We start from the raw sequence: 18,963 nt of genomic DNA on the forward strand, positions 1-18,963 counted from the left end.
CTTCAACCAACCACAAAGGTTGTCTTCCAGTACAGTTTTTGTAAGAGGCTCTTAAAAATTGCTCAGCATTATCCACCACGTTAAGGAATATCTCCTTGCTGGGAAATAGGACAGGATTTTCAGTGAGTCTTTTCTCGGATTCCACTGTTCTGCTAGGCAAAGCGTCAGATGTCTGGCATGAAGTTGAGCCCTAAGGCACAATGTCCAGACAAGAAGTCATCAGACACAGTAGCACTAACAGTTGTCTTGCTGAATTTCTTTTGCTATTTAGGATAAATCCTTTCTTTGATACCTTTTCCTACACAAGTTTTTGCAGATTTTTAAACCAAAAGGGACCGTTTTAAGCATCTATTTGGACTCTACATTAAAAGACAGCCTAGAAGCTCACCTAGTGATTTCTGAATTCAGCCAAGTTACCTGTGGCTGAGCTAGAGCAAACATCTGATATTGATTTGAAGACTTCTTGTGCTGGATCTTTCACCACATCGCATAGTAATCTCTTTCACTAAATACATTTTTTTTTTTTAATATATGACTAGCTTTTACTTTGAACTTCATTGATTTCTGCTCCCAGTTAGTGCATCTCTCATGCCTCTGATTGCTTGCTTTAATACTTCTCTAGTGCCAAATGTAACATCCTCTGCCTATCCTTTGTTTAAATGTTTAAGTGTCAGATTTATTGTTTCAGGCCCCGTGCCTCTTTATGAGCCACCTGTACTTCTGATCATTCTTAATCATTTAGACCCAGATTCTGGGAGGATATTTATGTTGCTAAAAGCACAGGAACAAACTTCTTTCTGTCCTAAGAAAAACACCAAAATTTGCCAGGAGAAAAAGGAGTTAAAGCAAGAAATTTGCTATGGATTCTTCACTTCTGCTAAGTAAAATCATATGAAGGTGACATTTTAAGCAGCTTTGTTAGCCAAGATACTAGTTTCCCCTCTGTGTTGCTGCCTTTCACTGACAAGAGTTTGTGAAAAGTATAGACACTCTGAAGAATTCATAAAAAGATGCAAAACTCAAACATATCTCAACAGAGAAATGTTTCAGCTAGCTTTCCATGTGGAATATGCACATGCACTTTGAGGGTCTATTTATTAAAAGATTGTTCTTAGTTACCCCTCATATTAAAATAAATAAATGTAGATAGACTAGGTTTAGCACACAAAGACCCTCATTACAATAAGTGCAGAATGGGGAGCACAGCTATAAGAGCCTGGGGACATACTAGCTGGCAAGTATCTGCTGGCGGGATTTTATTGTGATACGTGTACATACATATACACACACACACACACAAACGTATCTCCCCAATATTCTGGAAGAGCCTAGATATGCCGATTCCAATACAAACACACTTGGTAGATTTAGGGAGCAGAAATCTCCATCTCCACAAAGACCAATGACACGATATCCTCCATGTGTGCCCCAGTTTTTCATCATCGTGAAACTCATCCTTCTCCATGACAGTTTACTAAGAAGCATCAAATTCTTTGGAAAGGTAGCACAGCCAGGCACACCTTATGCTTTAGTGCAGTTTTCTCCCCTCTTCTGGTGCAAGCTTATGGAAGAACTGCAACTCTCAGTGTAGGAAATCTTGGTACTTAAAAAATAAAAATAATTAAGAGACAGGTGTATATGATGAGAAACTTTCATGTGTTCCCACCCCTGGGCAACAGAAGTTTTCCCTTTTGAGTAGTTTGTTCCCTGGCTTAGAGTGAGGCAGGTCTGAGGTTGCTGCTGTCCTGAAAAACCTGTTCTCTGATCATTGCTGCAAGGTATCAGGGAGAATCTGATACTAGTTATTCTGTTCTTAAAGAAGTGTCCAAAGAAAGAGAGACAAAGCTCACCCTTGCCTTAGGTTTTCCTGGAAATAATGTTTCTTGGAAATAAAAAGGAAGAACCTAATCATTAATATAAAAAGAAAGAAAAAAAAAATGTAAAAGCTTTAGGAGTTTTGCTTAAGGTCTTTTTGAGAAATGCATCTCTTTTCTTCTAAGTTATGGTCGGAGCCAAGAACTGCAATGAGTCTGGTCTGACAAGGTGAGAGCTACTGGTCTCTTTGCATTGCCTCTCAATAAGTGGGTCCTGCTTTGCTTTCATTCCTGTCAGGTAAAAAGATCATTACCAATTCAAGTAATTCTCTCCAGACACATCTTTATGCCTACAGCCCTGCATCCCCTAACACAGACACACCTCAGCTTTCAATCTGCTGACAGTAACACTACAGCACCTATAGAATTTGCTCAGCTTTTGGGTGGGTTTTATAACCACTCTGATCTCTGTGCCTCCCACAACTGCTAGTAATAACTGAACCAGTCAGGGAAGGTCTCTGCAAGCCAGTCACAGCAGTGATTAAAAGGTAGACATACGTATTTCCTCGCCCCTTAAATAGGAGGCTTAATTGGCGATGTGGATAGTAGCTTCCTAATGGACAGAAATTAAACTCCATTTAATTCCTGAACAGACACTTCCAATGCACAAGGTTTAGCACGCATTTGGAGCGGGGAGGGGGGAAGGAAGGAGCCACACGCACAACTCTTTACCTCTGACAATCACTGCGGAAAAGCAACATGAGGACCAGAATGGCATAAGTGTGGCAGGTGTGAATTGACCTGCACTGGCAAAGCTGCGAGCTGGGAAACTTGTAAATCACATGGTTGTGCAATACTTGGCTCCAGTCAGTGCTATCATGTTCTTTATTAAAAAAAAAAAAAAAAAAGAAAAAAGAAAAAAAACCCACCAAACCCAAACTTAAAGACATGTAGATCAAGTTAAGGGATTAACTGTCAAGTGACATTACTGAAACAAAGACAATATATTTCTTTACTGTTAATGAAATTCAGTTAAAAGTGAAGGAAATGATAAAGAAAGTACTGCTTTGTAATGTATTTTACATAAGAACGCAATATAGAAAGGGAAGTGCAATTAAATCTTAATGTGGACTTTTTTATTTTTAGTTTATCATCTGGTTTACATTTTGAGCCCCTTTGCAGCAGTAAATTATGCTGGCATTTCTTAGGGAATAACTGCCATGTTAATTTAGTTTAATAAAATAACTGACAGAAAAGGGGGAAAAGAAGCAAGAAGAGACAGTAACCCCCCCCAACACGCACTCCTTATCTTTAGCTAAGTATTCAAATACTTTCTATATGAATTGTCCGTGGTCCAACTCTAGCACCATGTAATAATACAATACATTACAACACAGTACAATGCAATCTTGGGTTTCTGTAGCGCCCTTCATGCAAGCATCCCAGGGTGCTTTACAATCATTATGAGTTAAAATTAAAACTGAAGCACATACAATTCCTAATAGAATCATTTTAAAAATGCTAAACAGAACAAATAACTTTTAAGTCTAGATTTAAAAGTCCCAACAGCCAGAGCTTTCCTTACTTCAATTGGCAATGAGTTCCAAAGCTAGGGAGCAAAGCGACTAAAGGCTCTCTCATGTTATGTTAAAGGATCTCTCATGTTGTTTATACTTGTGCAGTACTCTACAGCCAACAATTTGCCAATAAGAAGAAGAAGAAGAAAAAAAAAAAAAAAAGAGAAAAAAAAAAAAAGACTTATTTGCAATCTTGCTTTAAAGAACACTGGAGGAGTGGCTTGTTATCCCTCTAATAAAGTTATGGAAAAAAAATAAATAAATCAGGGGTTGCACTCGGCCATGACTGTGTTAAGAAGTATGCAAGAAACATGAATGAATGAATACAGAATTTTGTAGCAGTGCATTACTTTACTGCCTCAAAACCCACTAAATGTAAAAAGAAAAATGTTTTCTATATCTATTAAGAAGAACATTACTGCAAATATTTAAAGTGGCAGTTATTCTAGATACCATTCTAATGACCACTGAGTAAAACCAGAAGTCGAGTAGGGCTCAGTTCTACAACACATGCATATTCTAGAAGGAAAACGTACCAGAGGAAACCGTGCTGTGTTCCTTTTTCACTTTGTCACTTCCCTAAAACCTGAAGTCTATATGAGGCAGATAATTGTTGACGTGGCACAGTTCTCAAAATTTCTGAGGTACAATCCCAAGGGGTTAGTGCACAAAGCAGGGAGCACAGTCCCAAAAATGTTATTCCCCTAAAAAGCATGAATTTTCTATTTTGTTCTTAGGAGATCCTGGCAGAAATCTCCACACAGCTGACTTTATGGGTGTAAGGAGAAAAAAAAAAAGGAATCAACATTAGCACCATCTCTCTATTGGACACTTGACAGTTTTTCAGAAGCAGAAACACATGACCTCATGACAGAACAGATACGAAGGGACACGTTGACACCTTACAGAGTCCTCTGAAGTCAGAAACTCCATTTATTCGAGAAACAAGGTATGCTCCCCTTCTCCTTCCCATGTTAAGTCCAGGCCCCATAATTGTTTTGGAAAGTGACTTTGACATCATCATCATAGTTAATTCTAATGAAGAAGCAGAAAAAAAAAAAAATAGCTATGGAATCATAGAATAGTTTGGGTTGGAATGGACCTTCAAATGTCATCTAATACAACCCCCCTGCACTGAGCAGGGATGTCTTCAACTAGATCAGGTTTCTCAGAGCCCCATCCAGCCTAGCCTTGAATGTATATTTTGTCCTTTAATAGAGTGCTGCCCAGATAAAACAGTTCTAGGCTGACATAGCTTTAATACTGAGAGCGATTAGATGCATTTAAAGAACATAAATCAGTGATCAAAAGATCGGGCAATTGAAAGGTTGAGTATCCTGCAAATGTCCTCACACAGCTCTACCAACACGCATATTTCATCCTCTCCAACTTGTCAGCAACAGGCTTTGTACTGCCCATTCTAGCTGGATGACTAAAAATCACGGGTGCAAATTTTAACAGTTAATTGAAAATGTTTTAAAAATCCAGATACCATGTCAGCTTGAAGAGACATCAGAGTGAATGCTCTTGAGCAACTGAGGGGTGGGTTGAAAGGCCCTGCCTGCCAAAACCTGAGCCCAGGCCCTCAAGGATTTACTCCCCTGAAATAATTAATGACATCTTTAAAATCTAAAGTACAGTAACTTCTAAAGTGAAAAAAAAGGAGCTGCATTCCTTACTCAGGTTATTAATTATTGGGGGAGGGGGGAAGGAAGAGAAGAGGAGAAAAGAGAATCACAAGCTACAAAGAAATCTAAGGACTTGATCTCAGGTCTAGGCAGGTAAAATTGAAAGGGGAGGGCAAAAAACACCTTTCAGTTTTGTAAAGCATGAATTAAAAATTGCTCATAAAATGCATGCATTTTGGCAGCTCTTAATAGCTCATTCCTGGGTTATTTATATGTCTGAAAATTTTAATTTTAGCAAATGTAACTTTTTTTTGGTTGGGATTTTTGAGAGGTGGGGAGAGTCAGAACAGTAACAAGAAAATGTCGGAGGATTTCTGTTATGCTGCTATGATGGCCAGGTGCCTTCAGATCAGGTGAACTGAGAAGCACGCATCTTCTGAGAAAGTTTTCTGTCTGGTATCTCTGCCAGATCACATAAAGCCTGCACAATGTCTACATAAAACAGCACGCAAATTCAGGGCAGGATATTTGACGAAAAAGCAAGGTATATGATCTATACTGTGCCCGTGTCAGCTGAAGACAGTCATTCACCACAGCATGGAAGTTTGATCAAAATACAGTCAGAATAGATATATTTATCATAAGTGCAAAACTATTCAGACTTCGGTATTATATCAGCGTTTGCTGTGTGCACATACATTTTACAGAATGCAAGTGTATATCCCTCTAACTGAAAAAGAATATGATTTCCTCATCATCAAGAGCAAAATTTTATAAAAGACATTAAAGGCATGGAGGAGGGGAGGGGTGATGGTACACACGAATATCTTCAAAAAAATTCAAAAATAATAATACAATACATGTAAATTACTATGTCCGTAAGTATCACAGATTCTGGATATATTCCATGAAAATACTGCATATCCCCTACAAAATATTGTAATACATAATAAACCATGAGTTTTGAGATTTTACTATACGTCAGGCGTGGTTTTTTTCTCATCTGTGGCTACCGACTGTACTGAAAGTTAGGCTAGCTATACTATGGGGGAAGAGAAAGAATGAATACCTTGCTTCAGATGTGCTTTTGCAGTGGCTTGATAAAGTGAAAAAAAAAAAAAAATTAAAAACTCAAGCCTGTTTGTGAATACTAACCACAATCATTTAGAAAAATCTTCTTGTAGAAAACATTCAGGTGAGATAATACCAGTGGGAAAGTCAATGTCATTTGATCACTGCCATATTTTCAAAGCAGTGCCCAGATATTAATTAATCTTTACAATCTCTCCGTTTGGTAGGTGACTTGTTATCTTCCTTTCATAGAAAAGGTCACAGGAACAGGGGTCACAGGGGTACATCCAAATGTTCAAAAGCACACATTGAGTTTGTTCCAGAATTATCAAAATAATTTCCAGCCTTTTATTGGGCCAACAGCCCATGTTGATCCCTGCTCCCTCATAAAAGCTTATCCAACTATATATATACACTCAGAGAGAGAGTAAGAGACTATAATTCAACAGGGAAAAAAAATAAAACACCACCAAAAAACCCTCAGCCTTATTAATATCAGTATAAATATGGTCTGTAGTATTTCAGTTAACTGTGGAAGTAATAAGGGACTCCCGCACTAAAAAACAAAATGAAGCAAAATTGTGAAAATGAAGTATGAAAGTGCTAGGACTAAGGCTGAGTAGAGAGATGGAAGGACTAACATTAAATAAATGAGAGCAACAGGCCTGCCTGATCACTTTAGAGCAGCTCCCAAAAGACTAAGGTAGAGTAGAGCTTATGTGCAAGGGGTTGGAAATAAGAATTGATGGTAGAACAATTTCTTTACAACCCTTTGGAGACTGAAGAGCCAAAACAGGAGGGAAATGAGATCTAGGCCACTTGCAAGATGCACTGATTTAATGGAATGTACAAGATGTCCCAAAATTGAGCCCAAGATTAAATTCCAAGTTGCCTTCCCCATTAAAAGAGGTCTGGAGAGCAAGCAGAAATGCAGCGAGCCGTGCGTATCAAACACAAGAAGTCTTTCACCCAGCATCTGCATATGCTGCTAGTCTCTAGCAATAAAATCTGCAAACCGAGGTAAAGCACGAAAATACACACTGCAGAGCATAATTCAGAACAGGCTTGGTTTTTCCACATGAAGTTTGCAGCATTTTTTACCTTGTCTGCTTGATACCAAAAAATGTGAGACTAAATCTCTGGACAGACGCCTGCGATTCCACGGCAATTCAGAACCATGCATTTGCTCCAGTCCATCCTGAGGACTCCAGGTTATATCGACTGGGATTCCCTATGATGCAGGCTCTTATACTGAGCAATAAATCCTTGCCTTTGGGGGTGGCCACAGCAGTCACAGAGTGAGACAATTACAGAGACTTCAAAAGAGAGTATGTATCCAAGTCTCCTAATGAAAGCAAGAGTCACAGTGATATTTTACTGAGGAAGGCATGAAGAGCTCATACCTGTACGCCCCAAGGTTTTAGTTGGACAAGAAAGCAAATGGGGAAAAAAAGATAAAAGGAAAAAAAAAAAGCAAAGCCACTCAGGTAGATAAACTGGAGCTCAAAGTTTGTTTGCTCACATATTTTCAAGCTATTAAATATATCTCCAACTATAAAAATGGTTTGCTTGAGTTTTTTTGCAGTACACAGAATATCAGTATTCTGAATATATATGAGCAATTTTTAATGCACAAAATGAAATATTAATTAGGAAAATATCGTAAATTCTGTGTGAGGATGATGCTTCTCAGTTTTCCACGCTTACACGGGCTTTGGAGATGCCATGCATTGAGCACAGCAACTTAAATACAACAAGACCTTTCGCACCTACACAAAATAAAGCACTGCTAATGACAGTGACAGAAAACGATAACTACTCTCGTTTCCACTTTGAGTCATTTTTCTGTGGTTAATAAATTATATCCATAACAGTGTTAATAAGTTATGGTACAGTGTCACTGCATTAGTTCGCATTTGTGATGAAGCACTTCATATGGCATTACCTATGCCCGTGGAAATACATAACAAACACGAGAGACCACTTCTCTGCTCTCAGAAGAGTCTCCCATGCTGGCATTTTGATGGACCCTCTAAGGAAACATTGCCTCCTGACCTCTGCCTTGCTCTTACTTCTCACCTCTGTTGCAGCAGCACACCACTGCAGGGCAATTTTCCAAATTTAATACGTTTAACGAAACACAGATACTGTTAAATCGGTGTCCTTTCCATAGGAGCCATATATGATGAGTTATCAGTTAGGCAAATAGAGGAAGGATTTGGATCAATTTAGTCATGTGAAAAGGACACTATCAGATCAACGCATCTTCCCTCAAGCTCCCGGAGGGAAATAGGGAGATTTAGACTGACTGATGGGCTCTTGATCAACCACTGTAACAGCTTGTTTTTCCAAAAGTTAAGAATAAATAAATGTGTTTTAAGCTCAACATGATTTGGTCTTCAAAGAAAAAAAGAAAAGCAGAAGTTACTTAAGTTCTTGCAACTCAGCTACTGCAGCGCCGGTGAAGATAAAGATGGCAAAAGCAATAAGCATGCTTTTAACAGCAGAAAGAAGCTCAAAGCTTTATTTTACAAATAAAGATGTGCAGAACAGTAAACAGCCCCAAATCAGAGTTATGTAATCTGGGGTTTTGGTCATCTCTAGTGCTAACTTCAAGAGCTGTTGTTAGGCAAGATTGTTTTTGTCCATTAAAATTATTATATAAAAATTCACTACAGTTTAAAAACAATTTTTAAAAGAGTATAATTATTGAATTGTCTCCAGTACATGATACCTTCTCTAGTGCAGTATTATTTTTAAAAACTTTTTTTTTTCTGTTTTATCATTGCATCATCTACATATATACAGAAGCTGCCACGTGAAACACAATGTCCAAATAGAAATGAAATATTCCATCTCGATAGAATTTACTTGCTTTCCACCAGCATCCATTAAAAACTAGCACTATTAGATTGAAATGGAGAAAAGTGCCAAATTATCTGCAGCCTCCGTAAGACCGCACTGCAAAAGCTCACATGCTTTTATAGTAGGTACATACAAGATAACTTTGCAGACGTATTACTGGAATGGTTTGCAACCAGTGAAGATAATTTTGATTATTTACACTTCAAAACTTCCTATACTGGAGCCACATCACTGCAAACAATCTAACCACAGGGAAAAGAAAGCGATGGGAAAACAGCCTGCTAATATATCTGCTGGAAAGACGCACAGAGAAAGCGAGTGGTCCTCTATAGATTAACTGAAGTCTTTTGGAAACAAAGACTCTGATATTCTGAGCAAGAAAAATCAAATCCCCATAAAAATACCTTGACTACCTTATTTTACATTTTTCCCTCCCTAACACAACTTGCATCACTTATTTGTACATTGAATTTGTCTCCACTGCACCACAAAAAAATACATTTTAAAATTTAAAAGGTAAAAATAAATATGATGTCCCCACCACAGCATCTTTGGACGCTGTACTGTGTAGAAAAATAAGTTGCGCCTTCACAGTAATTTGACAAAAGAATGACAAAAAAGAACAATAGGACTAAGGCTTGAGCAAAACATCAGTTCAATATTTAGCAATGCATAAATTGAGGTTTCATTTTTGTTTAGGTATATTTTGATTAGAACTAATAAATGGCTGATTTTCCTTTGGTTGTTTGCAACAACAACACATCATCCAAAGAGCTTTATTCTTTATTCCCTTCTCATATAGCATGCCAAGGACTGTCTCATTTTATGAATTAGCATTTAAAACTACGGTAGGTTATCTAACAAGCATTCAGATTCAATAGTACTTTTGACAGCAGTAAGTAAAGAGCCTTTTAACATGTTGAACACATGTGTTTGAAAAAAGTAGTTACATCAAAGCAGTTCAAAGACTGAAGACAAAAACCAGTTAAAATCCAGTTTGCTGTGAGGCAATTTTAGTGTGGTGTAAACAACCTTTCACGACTCCCCATGGGAAACGTCGTAAGACTGCGTTCGAAATGAATCAGGCATATTTATAAAGATCATGAAGTGGTCAAATGAATTTGCATTTTTGGCAGATTCACTCCACGGGTACTACTTGCTACAGTCTGTAGAAATCTCAAATCTCACATCAGCGTTGCCTATAGTGCTTTATTATTTATTACATGTTATGCTAAGTACCTGTGAAAGGGGACATTCCTTGGCCAATGAACTCTGGTTCATATCCTTCAGTAAGTCCTTCAGAGCATTTCTTACTGTTGTGTGAGACCATTGTTCAGGAGGCAAGTCTTCTAGTTTAGGGCAACTATTTGAAACACAGATTAGAAAAGGGATTATTACAAGATTGCATCCTGCTGCAGAACATTCCTTTAAGACAGACAGATTTCATTTTGCGCATCAAGCAGATGCATCTGGAGATTGCTCTCGGTCTCCTGATTGTTCCGATTAGTTAATTACTTTATACAACACATCTGCTGTATTGATGCATGAATTATACATCAGCTGCATGTGGCGACTATTTTTTCATGTTACTTCTACCTTCCTGCTCTGATGCGCTTGGTAAAACAATTTAAGGTGTAATGCTTTCTCACGACTGATCATGAAAAGCATTAATATATTAACCGTCTTTTTCTTTTTTGTTACTGTGAAATTTAAGAACCTAGACAGCAACAATAAGTGTGAGCAAGTCATTCTTTTACAAAATGCACACAGATGGTACTGTTCATGATATGCAAAAATATTTTTCTCTTAAGTAAACTTTATGTAAAATGCCTTCTTGTAATGCATCATTTAATTGACTAAAATGCAATATAGTTTTAATGAGATATCCAAAGAAAATCTATGTATCAGAGCTATAAAAGTTTTTTTGCACTAGTATACTGTAAGTTAAAGAAGAACCAGAGTAACTAAAAAGGAATTTAGATAAGCCTTTGAGCACACAGCACAGTGGGAATTAAATACAAGTAATATTAACAGTAAGAGCAGACAAGTAACAGTTCACGTCCCACAACTGGTATGTAACTTACCTGTGTAACTGGATTTTCAGTGTGACCACATGATACACATCTTGCAGCATGTCTGCTACTGTAGCATCAGGGGCATCTGTCACATAGGAGAGTGGAACTGGATTCCACTTCCCAACCTGGATAAGCCCTGTGGGATTTTTATTTTTTGAGGGGAGGGGGTAGGGAGAAAAAAGGCAGGAAAAATTGGAAAAAAAAAAAAAAAAAGTAATTTACCTGCTAATCCCTGTGGGCAAAAGAAATATCTGATTTTAACAAAATCGCCACCTTTGTTTCTAGCCTCTTAAATCTGGCAAAACAAAAGAACACCCCCCCAAAAACAAAAAAAAACAAACCCACCCACAGACCACCAAGGATACGCTTTATCTCTATTATGAAATTATACAAATGCCTTACACTAGAGATTTTTTAAAATGTATAGAAGCATATTTTCCTAAGTTCCCATTAATTCAATAGGACATGATATAATAGTTAACATTCCTCTCAATAGATGAGAAAGGATTTTCAAATGCAGGGACTGAGTACAAAAAAAAATACTTTGCAGTCTATAAAACCATCAGGAACAAAATAAAAGAAACAGAGCTGGATATTCAGTCATAAATGCAAGTTGACTCTCAATAGTCCATCTGCTCAAATATGCTTTACACTTCCTTGTGGATCCTCAGTGGAGCAGATTATTAAGGTCAATAAGCATACTAATGATTCAGTTGAAGTCTTTTTTTTTTCTTTAAACAACAACAACAAAAAAATCTACCTCCACATTCCCCATGAACAAAATGTGCACTAACTAAACAAAAATACATTAGAAAAAAAAAATACAGAGACAGAATCTGCAAGAAGTTTAAAAAGTAAAACCTGCGTCACATTCCTGAAAGAAATCCTACCCCTCCCCCAAGACCCCACAAACAAACATAATTCATTGTACAATTTCATAGTCTTATTTACCTTTTGCTTGGGCAGCAGAGCTGTGAGAATATCCAAGTGATAGCAATGCCATTTCAATCAGTTGGTTGAAAAGCATATCCTTCCTCACCAACACAAATTCTGCATGCTCCTCCTTAGAATCATACTCAATGGCATTTTCATAATGTTCCACTACACAGAAAACTGGAAGCATACTTCCTATTTAAAAAAAAAAATAAATTTAGCGTATTAAACTTGAGGCAGAGTATGTGGGTCTGTACAGCGTTATGTAAATAAAACCTGTACAAACAGGCAGAGAAGGCATCAAGAATCATCACAAATATTTGATAAACATATTCCCTGAGTCCTTTCCCCTCGCCCTCCCCAAAAAAGATAAAGTTCCACAAAGCATACACCTCTCTGAAAAGCAGAAATGCAAATTTATCTCGCTTGATCGGATACAGATTAAAGAATTACCTTCTATAGAAATAACAAGGTTGAGTGAAGAGAAGTTGATTCCCTCTGTCCTGCCTGATTTGTTGTGAGTAGCAGGCAGCATGAGAACCTAAATACATACTGCAGATGTCTTCACTGTGAGCCATTTTAGTACCAGCTACACAATTTTGTTCGTTAACATTAAAACTTTCTTAGTCCTGCCAAAAATATTTAATTGCCTTCAACATCAACAACAAATCACCTTGCATGTCATACATTCGCTCCGAAGAGAGTACACAAGAAAACAAGGCAAAAGTTAACACTAATTCATGCTTCATTCATTGAGTGCACTTGAGCACTACTTTCACTCACATCTTTAAGAAACAAATCATGATTTCACTGCCTTTTTCAGAAGTGTACCTGCAGTTTGGGCTTTTTTGTTGTTGTTGCCTCCTGCACTTTATTTTCCACATTTCTGGCATTCATTGCTATTTTGGTATGCCTGAAAGTAATTACTAATTTCTGGTTTTGTAGCATCCTACGACAAATGCTTCCCTATGCTGCACAGAATATTAAGCAAACAACCTTTTTGCCTTTCCTTTGGCTTTCCCCCCCCTGCATCCCCACTTCTTTTTGACAACAGAGAAGTAACAAATGACCCAAGCCGGTTTAGGGACAAAGTCTCTCCTGGCAATCAGATTTCTAGACTTTGTGAAAATCCTTCCTGCCTCCCAGACAGATGCAGATGACACGATGACCTCGGACCCACAGTCTTAGGCCCTGGTCCTGTCCCGCTGTCTCTAGCAGAGCAGGTAAGGATCTCTTAATGACAGAAAGCAAAAGGGTTAAAAGCAGATGTACAGAACTGTCTTATGGCAGCCTGCCAGCGGGGTATCATCTTTAGCATAAATGATGACAAGGGTTATTTTAACAGGGCACCCAGGAACTCCAATTAGTCCTACAATGTTAATGCCTCTATAATCACTGCCCTCTAGACTTGCAGAAACCTCCAAACCTGCTAAGGTGCACCAGACATACCGTAGCCGAAAAAGGAGATTTACTCTTGACAATAGGTACACGCTTAAAGACTGCATCTGTTGATTTGTGCTCTAATGTATAGCAAGAAATCATGATAAAAAAGATACCTCTTAAGCACGTATGTTTAAACTACATCTGTTCACCAGAGAGTCAATCTCTGGCAAACAAACCCCTTCAGGCTCGCTTGGAAAAGCTCACAAACTCACTCCAGTTTGCCCAATAGGCTCGGCATGAAAGACAAGACTAAAAGCTTGCCAATATTTATGTAGTGCAGGAAGGAGCCTTTTTTTTTTTTTTTGTCTTGTTTTTTTAAACCTAAGTGAGACTGGTCAGGAAGGGAGAGAAGACCAAAGCAAAAGCAGTACATGCAAATTGGTGATTTCTTCTTGGTTTTAATTAAGCTGTGGAGAGCTTTCTAAAACACACACATGCTTCATCTGCAAAAAATGTAGTGTTTTTGATTTATTTTTTTTTCCCCTTCCAGTCTCTCACAATTGATGTTTGACCTACTACTGTCTGACTTAGAGTAAGGGCTTGAAATTCTTAAGTAGTTTCACCATTAATACCTGAAGATAAAATGTAAACAAAGCTTCATTTTAACAAACAGTGCAGATAGACTCAAAGACAGCTAAAGCTTATTTGCTTTTTCCCTTATCAGCTCCTACAAATTAAGCTATGATCAGACACAAAACTAGCAAGGCACAGGTACTTCGCTGCACGTCAGCACACTTTTTGCCAGGTACACGATCTCGTGAATTGCAGCGTTCTGGAAAATGTGGTACTTTAAACAACATGGGATGATGTTCAGCGTTGTACAGCATAGATAATCAGAGGTGGATCCTGATAGTGCGACACAGGTATCATCTGACTACAAATCAAGCCACTAAATCTTTTAGCAAACTGTCACTAGTGTCCTTCTGTTAATGTGAAAAATGTTATACGGGAGAGCACAATCTCAGCTGGCTGATCACTCCTGCTAGTACTTGGCAAGAACTCCAAGTGCAGCAACTTCATAACCTTCTAGTATTAAAGGGGAGAGCATTGGTCAGTGCTCGCTGCTAAAAATACAGCATGATTTAAACCTGAAGGCAGTGTTAGAGCTTTTGCTGAAGGTTTACGAGTCTGTGTAAACAGCACGTCTGCCATACGGAGCACTGAAGTCTGTAGAATCCTTGTCTAAAACTGTCCTGGCATTAAAGTTTGCTGTGCAAATATCACATAATACCAGAGACAGCTGAAATCTCCTATTTAGGAATTTATGGAACTTATATGTTTGCAGGCGTCAGAAAGTCCTTTTTATATAGCCCCACTGCTTCACTGTACAATATTAATGCACTCTGCTTGAAAAGCCGTAATAAATTATATTTTTAATGCTCTTACCCTGGCTTTCTTAAGATGCATACATTCTTGGCAAACAATCAATAAATAGGGTAATCATGAGCAGAGGCCAAAGAATTTGCTGAAGTGCTGTTTTTCCATTTTTAATAGATAAAGATCTAACAATACGGACTGCTGTGTCTGTTCATTTCAGGATCAATATATTCTTTGTTTTCGCCAAACCGAGGAAAAAATAAATGATTGTACGATAAATGTTATGCATTGGACACAATGAAATTCCTCTGCCTTCTAACTTTGTGCATTTAATAGTCTTGGTTGCATTTTGCACTTTGCTTAGCAAATGCAAGAAAAATCTGGATTATAAACATACACCGATTATACCGAGAAAAGTAGAGGCTGTTTTAAAACAAATGCCAAATTACATGCAGCATATTTTAATTTAAATTAACAAGCCTGCAGGACGTGGTCGAAAAGACTTACACATTTTGATAAGCAAAATTTATAGATTATTGTCCATTCAAAGTATTTTCAATGCAAACAAAAGCCATCCATATACAAACATGAATGATTCTAAATGTGCCTTTTCCTTGTGTAAATGTCTAATTACAGCAAACCAGCCACTGAAAAATATGACACCCAAGTTGTTCATTGTTCAATAATGAATTGTACTTAAGAAAATAAACTGCGAAGATTGACATCATAAATGACTTTTCCAATGCGATACCTAAAGATTTACACTCTCTCCTTTAAACCACCTTGCAACTGTTATGGAAATACTGCTGCCCTTCCAAGCTTGGACCATCATTAAGAGGAAAGGCGAGAATTTGTTTTGGGGGTTCAGTATTTGCTCTTACATTTTTTTGCGTTTCTTAGCCCAACGCATTCTCAAAAGAACTAATGCATTATATTACTTCGATTTCAATGTAGGAATTTGCTTTAATCAGGGCAGCTAGCCTTTACCTTAACAAAAATCAGACTCCACCCTGTAAAGCAAGATGCTCCACCCAAGCATGAAGCTTACATTTCCCAAATGTGATTTATATCAGAGTTGGGAATATATAGTATTTTAGAATGGAGATTTAATCCTAAAATATAAATGAAGTAGTATGCAAAAGTTTGCCTTCCCTTCCCCAAATATTAGGAAACACATTCCTTTAATTCAGAATTATCAAAAGTATTACCTTTTCTAATATTAGTTTTCATCAGGTGTCCAGAGTGTTTCAAAGGCACTCCTTGCATTTTAGTTCCCGTACTTCCAAGTCTTCCTCTTCCTAATGGGCTCCCATTCTGTTCCAAGCGCGCAATTTTGGCTGGTGGACCCTTCGGATCGCTTACATTGTTAGACATTTCTGAGTGTTCTTTCCCCTGAGTTGCCTCGTTCAAATGATCCATACTCAGTCCCGCCTCTAAAGATCACCTGCCATGATTCAAAAAAAAAATAAATATATATATATGTTGTACACGTGTGCGCATATGTATACGTACACAGCCCGCACATGTATAGAGGGAGATATATATGTATCGTAAGCTCATAAAGAAGATTAAATAACTATTTTAACTGGAAAGATGATGCCTTTCATAAAATAAACAAACTTATTCTTCAAAAATTACCTCACACCCCAGTTTATAGAGAGATCGCATCATAATCTGGTGGAATTATTTTTTAAAAGCTAACTGGAATATCCCTTTAAAAAAAAAAATAATCTTCAGAGATATTCTGCTAAATCTAAGAGAGACTAAGACTTGTATAAATTATGGTGATTGCCAAGGTACGTTCTCCAACACAGCAACTGTTACAAATCTCACAGGTTTGTTATTAATCCCGGGATTTTTTATTGTATTAAAAGAAAGATGGACAGAGAAAAATATTCTAGTGAAACATTTCTCAATCTACTTGATTTTAAAAATGGATGCATAATGACAGAGATAGTTAAAACTTCAGTTGAGGGAGCAACAGATTTATTAGAGATGTGGAATATTGTCCCCTTACAATTCCTCCCCCTTTAGGAATAAAAGTTGGAAGAGAATTTAACATTTAACTTCAGAAAGCAGTGGCGGGAGATGGTTGCTTTTGAGTTTCCTAACCAATGTTATACAAAGAGTCTATCAACTTTTGCAAAGTTGAAAATATGCATACAAAAATTTTCAGATATTAAGCTTTAAGAGTGGAAAAATTTATTCAATTAAGGGAAAAAAAATGAAAGGAGAATGTAGCATCTCGCAAAACATAATGCTGGAAAAAGACCCCACAATTTCTACAGTACTTTTGAAGCCCTTAAATACATATATAAAAACAACCTGGATGATGCTAAGTTACATTCTGGCACAGCTATTTGGAACCAAAAAACCCCACAGAAGTAATTTCAATAGCAAATTAAGCAAAGGTGTGTGTTAGCATGCTTATATTTCCCTTTTTATAAACTTTAGAAACCTCTGTCCATACCAGTTAAATCACTAAAAATCTCCCAAAGCCTTTCTACTCACATAATGGAGTAAGTTTTGAAGTTTTTTGTCACTCGTCAGAATGTTTTGCAAAGTACATTAAAAAAAAAAAATCAGTTGCAAAGAACAGAGACGTGATTTCATTCATCAATATTGTTCAGACTGTTAAGTATTTTACTTTACCTTTCTCTGACTAAGAAAGGTGTGACTACACTGACAATTATATATGTAATATAATCACTAAGGACAGGTGACTAGACATTAATTTATGAAATACTATTTACATTAGCAAGCACAAACACTAATACTGGGGAAGTCATATTTAGAAAGACTACTGTGAATCTGATAATTGCTACTTTCTTTCAGTTGCCTAGTAATTCAATACATTTTCTGCACATTTCATAGGAAAGCTATTAAAGCCTAAACATCTTGGGATTTTTTTATGTACTGCTATGTTGTTGGTATATATGCCAATGACAATTCTGTAAACTATTTTTTTCCTGTTTGAACACCGTGCTGCTCTTCCCGGTATGGTGAAGAAAGAGGTAATATATTAATCTGAATGTTTACAAGCAACCTCAAGAATGCCACTGAATAGCTAAAGTTCAGAAAATCGTTATTTTTCCTTATGCTGCAAGGTGACAGGCTAAGGTTTACCATTCATCTTGATCCCACCTGTTTTAGGTCGTGTGTCTCCTTAACAGTAAACCTGCCTATTTTAGCCACTTTTCAAAGAGATCTTTTTTTTTTTTTTTTTTTACTGTATTAACTGCAATCTAAGAAAAGAAATACAGACTCAAACCATTAACATCTTCCGATGTTTCTCGTGATGCTAACATACAATAGGGCTGCTTTTTTGAGACTGGTCTCTCTCAAGAACAAGAGGATTAACAAAAAAAAAGAAAAAAAAATAAAGGGGGGGGGGAACAGGTTTGGGTTGTTTTTTTGTTTGTTTGTTTGTTTGTTTGTTTTTAAGAAAAGCCTGAAACAAGAAAATCCTTGTCACTTTTGGCAACTTCAGAAGTACTCTAAGGCACCGAGGTTCTTTGCTACAAAAAGTATCTAGTCATCATGAGTCAGAATTGCACTACATCATGTACAGTGAATAAAAGTGATAGATCGCAGTTTAGTTAATACACTGACTATAACCAAAACACCAAATGGGTCATTTTCGCTTGGCCTGAGAATACCCACCCATCGGCATCCTTTCACCGCTTAGTCATCTTGTAAAAAGCTTTATGTTACAAAGCAAAATTACATGCACATAAAACACCTAATTTACTCATTTAAACTCTATGCCCAAGGCTAAAGTTCACTGAAACCTCAGTTTGGAATAGTGATGAGCAAGAACCAGCGTGGCCTGCCCAGGGAGAGGGTTGCAGGGAAGAACTATCATCTCCGCCGGTTCCAGGCCAAGAGTTTCCCCGGGTTTCGCATTTAGGCATCTTTCACAACTACAAGTTTTCATCACAGGCACTGAGAGAACAGCACAATTTCAAGGCACAGTTTCCCAGAGACAGCGTACACGTACGGGCACACCGCGCAATTTCTGAATGAGAGTCGGTGCGGTATCTCCTTTTGTCGCGATGTAACGCCGCCGGTATTAGATTATTTCTTTCTCTCCTCCTGAATCAGCCCCCTCCCCATGCCTTTCCCCTCCTCTTCCCTCCCTCCCTCCCCCATAAAACCCCATAATCACATTTGAGAGAGGCTCCGCACTTATCCGTTCCATATGGCTCTCACAATCCAGGCCAAGCTTTCCCTGTGACCT

General features: G+C 37.6%; 1 protein-coding gene across 14 annotated transcripts in view; it reads right to left on the minus strand.

Moving 5' to 3' along the window:
• The window catches only part of SATB1 (SATB homeobox 1), a 93,440-nt gene that overhangs the window by 55,193 nt on the left and 19,284 nt on the right, over nt 1-18,963 (minus strand). For 10 of the 14 annotated variants that reach the window (XM_065051528.1, XM_065051523.1, XM_065051520.1 and 7 more), the window contains exons 2-5: nt 15,932-16,167; nt 11,982-12,158; nt 11,040-11,166; nt 10,195-10,318 (exon numbers count right to left, since the gene is read on the minus strand). In XM_065051528.1, the coding sequence (XP_064907600.1) occupies nt 10,195-10,318; nt 11,040-11,166; nt 11,982-12,158; nt 15,932-16,142 (639 nt within the window). In that variant the 5' untranslated portion in view covers nt 16,143-16,167. Of the gene's footprint in view, nt 1-10,194; nt 10,319-11,039; nt 11,167-11,981; nt 12,159-12,416; nt 12,553-15,931; nt 16,168-18,891; nt 18,962-18,963 lie in introns of those variants that run through there. The other 4 variants (XM_065051526.1, XM_065051522.1, XM_065051517.1 and 1 more) reach the window with 2 other exon arrangements.

Source organism: Columba livia, chromosome 2 (genome assembly GCF_036013475.1).
Source record: "Columba livia isolate bColLiv1 breed racing homer chromosome 2, bColLiv1.pat.W.v2, whole genome shotgun sequence".
NCBI classification, from domain to species: domain Eukaryota; kingdom Metazoa; phylum Chordata; class Aves; order Columbiformes; family Columbidae; genus Columba; species Columba livia.